Genomic DNA, 8,518 nt, shown 5'->3' on the forward strand with positions numbered 1-8,518 from the left:
AATATAAAAATAAGGAAAAAATAGAGTATGTGGGGGCCACTGCATGCATGGAAGTCGTGTACCCCGTCCACGACTTCACCTCAAAACACCTATTTTTGAAAATAGTTTTGCAACTACCCTATTTTTGAAATATGTTTCAAATTTTACATTATTTTTAAAAAAAATCCACTATCCATCTTTTTTATAGAAAAAATAAAAATAATACATTTTGATTTTGACTATAAGTTTTTATTTGCTCCATAAATTTTAAAAGATAATTATAATAGTTAAAAGAATTATAATTAATTAGATCTATCTTTAAATTTAAAGAATTGATAACTAGACATTCATAAAATTGATAACTAGACATTCATACCAAAGATGATTAATTTGTAAAAAAAAATTAAGGTTAAACTAAAAAGTTTGAAACCCAAAAACCAAGTTCAAATATATCAAAAGAAAAAGAAAAGGTTGAATTAAACTCAAAACTTAAAAATAAATTGTTTAATTTAGAGAATTTGGAAGACGAATCATGAAATCGTAACGCATACAAACAATAAAAAAAATATAATTAGACTAACCGGATTGAAACCACAAATGAATATTGTATTATGTACTGAAAACGTTCAATTCAAGTATATGTTTTAAATTAGATTAGAACATAAACACATCCAACACCAAACTAACCTAGAAGCTTAAAGAAATGTATGGAAGCAAATGTATATGTATATATAATAAGTATTAAAAAAAGAAATAAAATCTGAAATTGGTTATGAGAATCTGAGCACTTAAACCGTCAACTGAAAACAGCGCCGCCCACTAGATTGGCGATAAAGTCAGGTGTGCTCCGAGCCATGCGCGGTGGGTCATGTCTCATGTGGTGTTTGACTCAACCCTTCTCCCGCCCGCACCGCCGCACGCCACGCACCATATACCAATCTTCATATATATTCTACTTCTTATCTAAGAATCCCTTGCCTTTTCTTCCCCTTCTTATTATTATTAACATTTTCGATCTTTCTTTACTCCTGTTTCTTTAACACCAATTTGGATTTCTTTTTCTTTCTCACATGTTTTGTGTGTTCTTTTTTTAAAAAAAAAAATTAGAATGCAAAAACGCTTACGTGATTAATTAACACATCTATTCAATCAAACCGAAAAATTTTGGTATCATTTCTTTGCTTCAAATCTATTCACATTGCATTGGTTGACAAATATTTAATTTCGTTACAATAATCCAAATTTGAATTGAATCAACACTCGTTAAAAACGAAATTTTAGATTACGTTGGTTCGAGTTTGCATTTGGTTTAGTTTTGTCGGTTTTAATGAGCACTTCTACTTAATAATATGTTTTTTGAACTTCACATATCTTTTGACTAATAATTAAGTAGGGCTGGAGGAGAAGAAAAAATTATCTTAGTTTTTTTTATGATAATAATTACAAAGACGAGGGATTGAACTTCCAAGTTCAATAGAGAGAGTATACATGCCAAAATTTTATTTTCAAATGTTCAATTTTAGTTATTGTATATATACCATAAATTTAATCGAACAAAGTTAAAAAAATTAATTTAATAATAATAAATTTCATGTAAGAAAAAAACTCCAAAATTTATAGTACAAAAAGTCAATAGTAAATTAGTGGTTACCAAAATTTTAAAAAGTAGTAGATTAGCTGAAAATAAGCTTAAACTATTAGAACTAAAATTGAACCAGTTTTAAAGTTCAATATATATACTCGAAAATGCTCTTTAAACAAAGTTTTTATTTCTTTAATTTGGAATCCCCCGTAGGTGCATGTATATGTATATGACTTGTTGATTAAATAATGACTTTTACAATTAAGAAACTTAATCATATGATCAAATGCACATAAAATAAAAGTGAGTAGGGATAAAATAAATAAACAAACAAATAATATGGTGACAAAATTGTAGAGACTATACAAATTTGACCTATTTTTTAATAGATACGATTAAAACAAAAAATTTGGATTGATATAGATTTTGAAAAAAAGTCATAAAGGTTTGCAATTTCACTAGATTAGGTTGTAGTTTTACTTTTGGAGCTAAGTTTGTGATGGACAATGTGAAACGATGTGTTATGAATAGATTCATACATACCAAGAAAAATCTAGAAGTTAATTCTACATGCAAAAAAAATTCTAAAAGTTAATTCTACATTAATCGAATTAATGATTGAGAGGAAATTGGAACTTGTTCATAAATATGGGAATTTATCCAAATTGATTTTGAAAGAGATGTTTGTCCATTTATTAATATTGTACCATTTTTATTGTTTATTACAAAGTTAATTATAGTAAAATAGAATTGCAAAAAAGATGATAAATTTATTATAAAAAATCTATAACGAAAAAGTTTTTATTTATTTTTATTTTTTATAAAGGCCATCTAATTTAAAAACTAAATCATCTTAGCATAAAAAAATAACGGCTAAAAATAACTTTATCTTAGCATAAGTCGATCTTTCATCTTTTAGAAAGCATATCTCATTTATTATTATTATTAGTGATATGACTCTATTTTTTTTTCCAAAGTTGAGTACGATATCTATAATAGAATAGAATGCATTCACAACTTTTGTCCCAAAATTAGATGCAATAATTGATAAAGCCTATCTATATAGTGATCTCACTAGACTCCTATGTGAGAACAATATCACTTTTCAAAAATTATATATATATATATATATCACTTCAATTGCTTCCTTAATTTTGTACAATAGAAACAAAATTATATATGGAGGATTATATTAGGTAGAGAGACACATAGATGTCAAAATCAATAGTTATGATAGTACCACGGACACTTTTTTTTCTTTCTTGTGATTAAAGACCATTAGAGATGAAAGGATTTGTACTATAAAATGAATGAGTCATTTGTACCAACTTTAACTTGATTGTTGTAGCTTGAATTAATTGTTTTCCATGTAAAATACATATAAACATTTATTATCATTATTATTTAAATAAAATTGATGATATCATGATAAGATTTTATGGTTAGATTAATCAATCTTTCACCTACATTATTATCGTTACTGTTTAAGCCTAAAGGTGACTAAAAACGATAATGATAAAAGTAACACTGAATGTAGCAGATTTATAATTTTCATACTACTATATTAAAATAAATATAATGGCGCAATAATTTATGTGGTTATAATGTTAATAGCGGTAAAGGTATTGTATCACACGTAAATAATAATCAAATGTGACTGGATTGATGACTCTCCCTTTCACACATTACAAAATCTCTGTAGTGATAACCGACGTAGACAAATATAGCTCATATTTTAAACTATCGTTAATGGATTATGTTTATGATATGAATTAAACATAGCCCATTTTTGTTAATTTCGGAATGACGTGACCTACTTTATTAGGGAGTTTAATACCCTTCTTTGATTTTCATCTATAAATTGAATTTTTTGTATTTACTAGTCAATCAACCTACTTTTCTATTTTGTTTGAGTATGAATGTTATTTTTAATTCGAATGACCATATACGTTTTAGAACCTTAGTAAACATTATTAGTGTAAAAATATTTATGGCAAGGTAAATGAGACAATTAAACTTGATGATTGTTTTTGTTTATTCATTGTCAATGATTAATTCTTCGTTATGGGTAGGAAGTAAATAAATTGAGTAGGTCTTAAAGACATGTCTAATCACTTAGTAAAAAAAAAAAGAGTAGATTAGGGATTAATAATATGTCAATCATACAATATTTTTATATAATCAAGACAAGATTCTTCAGAATATCATATAAATATGGATTAGATATGAAGGAGAGACTTTTTCTCCTTTTCTTTCTTAATATAATCAATAGTTTCTACGTTATTGCAACAATTATTATAGATGAAAAAAAATGAAAGATAGTAATTAAAAATATGCAATATATAGGGAAAAAAAAAAGGTTAATGGATCTTTAAGACATTTTCAAAAATTAATTTGAATATAAGAAATAGATTACTCATTCTATTAAGAAATTGAAACAAATATTTATTGTTGACATTATTAATTATAATAATGTTTAGTATCTTGATATATACAATAATTGGAATCAATTTCTATATAATATATATCATTGTGACATTAAATAATTTTGAGAGAGAAATAATTATGAAACTAACACTAGCAAGAACAAAATTTCATTATATATATATGTATGTATGTAAGAAAAAGAAATAAATAAATACACACATTATATGTAGAATAAACCATTTCCCATAATCACACCCTTAATCTAATTATTTGATTTTACTAAATGATCCAATTGAAAGATCCCCAAAAAGACCTCAATTTTACATCACTAAACAGATTGGAAATGGGACTTTTATCAAATTTTCTATTATTTGTAGTCTTAATTTTGTAATGTATATATTTATATATTCCCTCTTGTAATTTTTTTCCACTCAAAACTATGCTTGTTTGAATTTTTTACCCTCTAATATTTGATCATATGTCTCAAATATATATAGGCAATGCTTTGTTCTTGTTCAAGGAGTTGCAGCTGCCATGGCTGCACTTTTTTTCCGGGGCACGCCGATGAGGGATGCTAAGTTCGTTGGGAACTTTGTGGCGATGACGTTTTGGTGAAGAAACTGATCGATTATCGTCGTGCTCGGTATGGTGACGTGCTTGTTCCATGCTTCATCTGCTTCTTTCCCTTGCTTTGTAAAGGCCTCTGTAGCATCCAATCTATGTATGTTCCATCCTTTGACGTTTCTCAGCCGTTGGATTTTTCCCAATTGCCTTAATGCTAGCTTACATGTATGCTCCTTCACTTTTGCTATGGATTCCTCCAAAAGTTTTTCTTGAGCTTCCTCATCCAACAATGACCTGTATCGAAAATATGAGTCGAACTCGGGAACTCCAATCGCTCTTTTGATTCCTCGAGAATAATCTCTAGCGGGATCGAAGAATTTTTCAGCCTCGTCAACCATTCCATTTGCTACCATCTTGTCTACTCGTTCAGATACAAACGATTGCAATACTTGCATTGACACATCTACCCAAAGAAAGCAACATTCATATCTCAATCGAAAATTTGAGTCGATTAAGGCTTCGATATAAGAATTCGAGCCACCGGCGATGATCGGTAATCGGTCGTGGCTAGAAATAGCATCCAAGGAAAGCATGGCCATATCTGAGAAGTTGGAAGCGGAGAAATCCAAGAAGGGATTGATAATTCCAAGCAAGTGATGAGGCACTCCACATTGTTCTTGCTTTGTGATCTTATTGGTTACTATGTCAAGGCCATGGTAGACTTGCATCTTGTCGGAGTTTATGACTTCCGATGGGAATCGAGTGGCGATGTCAATCGACAATCGAGATTTTCCCGTTCCGGTGGGACCGATCACGATCACAACCTTCTCTTTTTGCAATTTTCTTAGGGTGGAGAAAGGGTTGGTGGTTAGTCTTCCTGGTGGAAGATTTATCAATGGTTGTTGAGTGGTGATCTTGCTCATGAACATGGAGGACACATTCATGCTTAAGTCTAATAATTTGATCATGAAAAACAAATAAATTAAACCAAAATTAGCCAATAATATATATAAGAAAACAAAGAATAATATATAAAGAGAGAGAGAGAGAGTTAAAGAAAACCCACCTTTTGAGAGAACTTTGAAAATTAAATGAATGAACTTTGAATTTGTTGAGTCTTTTTGGTGATGAAATGTGAAAGAAGAAGAAAAAAAAGTAAAGTCCAATAATTCTCTCTTTTTTCTTCAAAGTTATGAAAATGAATAGAATTGCAAATGTCTCAAGGATATCAACGAGTGGTTATGGCTTTTTATAGGCTTCATTTCTTAAATCTGAGTCAAGCTCTCTCTCTCTCTCTACATGATATTCTTTTGCTTACTTTCAAACTTTCATATCTTGTACAAGATTTTCTATTTTAATATTTATTTTATTTAATATGATATCAAACCTAAACGTTTCGTATTTGAATCTATATATCGTCATTACATCCTCGATTTGTCTTATATGTAAGTTTGTAAGTTTGCATGTGATTAAGATTATGGTAACCAACTTAAACCAAAATTAAACAAATAATAATATAAAAAAACAAGTAGAATGTTAAAAGTTGTAATAAATCTTAAATTTAAACTATAGGGTTGATTTTTATTATAAAATTTGAAAAATATATCCACATTTTGTATTTTTTTCAGTTTTAGTTTTTTTACAATTAGGTAAATAAAATTATTTTTTAAAAATGAAATTTAAGGTTGATTGAAAATAGAGTAATTGAAATCATAATGGTTAATTATTTTTTAAAGGTTGAAAATAAAGGTTCTTTGGGTGTGATTGATTTGATATTGCTATAATGCTATGCGGTAGAGTACTAGCAAATTGCTCAAGAATATATGACTTTTAACTTGAGAATATTGAGTTTTTAAATGACAAAAAGATATAATAATTTAATAACTTTCTTAATTTTAAAAATGTCCATAATATACTCATTATTTTATTAGAAATAATTTTTTTTTAAAAAAATCTCTAATTAATTTTTTTAAAATTCATTGACTAATACTAACTAAAAAGAAAAAAATAAAATCTATTGTAATTGAAATTTTTATTTTAAGTTGAATAACTATTTTGTTTTTAAAAAAAAAAAAAATTAAAACGGTATATATTATTTCATTTCAAACAATATATTTCCTTAACTATTTTTTATGAATGTTTTCAAAAATTGAGTTGAATTTGAATTTTATTTTATTTTATTTTTTAGAATTTAACTATAAATTCAATTATAAACGATTGAGGGATAAATATGTTTAATTTTAAAAATCTAAACGGTTATCAAATAAAGATTTTAAAGTTTTCTCCTCTGTCATCTACTATGTTGATAGGTACATTAAGCTGCAACAGCTATAACACACTGAAAGTACAAAAAGTAATTATATAAATTTGATTTCGATATGCTTAGGATCAAACGATCATAAGCAAAAGTCACTTCATTCTTTTAAGAAAAGTGTGAGTGTGTGTAACAATATGATATGAAACGTACATCAAAATCAAAATCGGATAATTTTAACCACATAATCGTGATAATGGAGAAAATATTTAGTCCTTTCAACGTACAAACACTTTGTGGTTGAATATTTTTAGATGAAGTATAAGGTTATTAACTTATTATTTGTTTGTGACAATCTTTTCATATTAGTTTTCAATGTGTGTTTGTAAGAGATTCTTAAGTTCATAAATGGCCAATTATGATTGTAGTAAGTGGGATAGAGACCCTCAAATATAATGGAACTTTTTTCTTCTTCTTTTTCTATTCTCTTTTAAGAGGAAAACACCATTTGATTCTCTTTTCCAAGTTGTTATTTTGACAGAAACCATGATATGTCTACTCTTAGATATGGTTCTATATATTTATACATATAAATTCAAAAGGAAAGTGATCTAAAGTTTTATTGAAAAGGAGCATATGGTTTTTAAATTATTTCTCTAATAATAAAATCACCAATTCTTTGACCTAAAAGTTCGTTTCTTGACGCGGCAACCCGCATCGAACTAGTGCATACACGTGTATTCATTTGGTTGGTCACATGATAATGTAAAGATATCGATTCTCTAATATTCAATAGCATGAACTTTAATCATACCAACTAAGTTGTGTTCATGTTGATATCAATTTTTTTCTTTTATGTTTAACTTTCTATAAAAAAACCGACTAAATTGAGTTTGGATTTGATTTAGTTTATTTTAAAGAGTTAATTCATAACTAAGGATTAGGAGATAACTACCGCTCTTCTCTTGTTAAATGATTAACAAAATGAGAATTTCTCACTACAATTTAGATTAATTAAAAGTACGCAACCACGCGGTTTTTTTTAATAATGCAATTAACTTCTTTAACTAATTAATTCTTGGAGTAAACATAAATATAATTATGATTAATTAATGAATTTGAATCAATTAGCTAATTGGTTTGCAATAGGTCAAAATTTCACTTCCCTTCAAATAAACTTGAAATTATCTCTTTAGTTCATAATTTTGGAATGATGGTTTTTTTTTGTTACTATATTTTCAAAATGTATATTTAATTTAAATTATAATTTTTTTCTTAAAATATATAATTTAAATTTTCTAAAAATATGTATATTTAATTTAAATTATATGTTTTTCTAAAAAATCGTATATTTAATTTAAATTATAGACTTTTCTTTAAAAAATGTATATTTAATTTAAATTATAATTTTTGAAAAGATACGTTTTTAGTTCCAAAATTTTAAAATAGGATGAAAAGGTTCTTCCAATGATTTATTATTATTATTTTCAATAATTATATTACATTTTAAAATAGAAAAATCATTTTAAAAATAGCAATTTTCTAATTAAAACCTTAGGAGATGTTTGGAATATGAAGTGAGTTATTATTAATTGTTACAAGTTGAGTTAAAATAGTTTGTGTTTGAGGTGTAGATTATTTTAGTTTAAGTTATAATAACATTTTGCGTAGACTATTTTAGTCTGATAAGAAAATAGTAATTAACATTGCAG

General features: G+C 26.8%; 1 protein-coding gene across 1 annotated transcript; it reads right to left on the reverse strand.

Moving 5' to 3' along the window:
* Positions 1 to 4,146: 4,146 nt before the first annotated feature.
* Positions 4,147 to 5,780, reverse strand: LOC101217256 (adenylate isopentenyltransferase 3, chloroplastic). Its single transcript, XM_004136014.3, has 2 exons — positions 5,619 to 5,780; positions 4,147 to 5,504 (listed from the first exon to the last, which is right to left on the reverse strand). Exon 2 carries the CDS (start codon positions 5,494 to 5,496, stop codon positions 4,504 to 4,506), a length of 993 nt encoding a protein of 330 aa, XP_004136062.1. The 5' UTR covers positions 5,497 to 5,504; positions 5,619 to 5,780; the 3' UTR covers positions 4,147 to 4,503.
* Between the last annotated feature and the right edge of the window lie 2,738 nt (positions 5,781 to 8,518).

This window comes from Cucumis sativus, chromosome 7 (assembly GCF_000004075.3).
Source record: "Cucumis sativus cultivar 9930 chromosome 7, Cucumber_9930_V3, whole genome shotgun sequence".
Classification (NCBI taxonomy): Eukaryota; Viridiplantae; Streptophyta; class Magnoliopsida; order Cucurbitales; family Cucurbitaceae; genus Cucumis; species Cucumis sativus.

Excerpts from the sequence above, each read along its gene's own strand:
- LOC101217256 (XM_004136014.3), bottom strand. The coding sequence starts at position 5,496 with ATGAATGTGTCCTCCATGTTCATGAGCAAGATCACCACTCAACAACCA.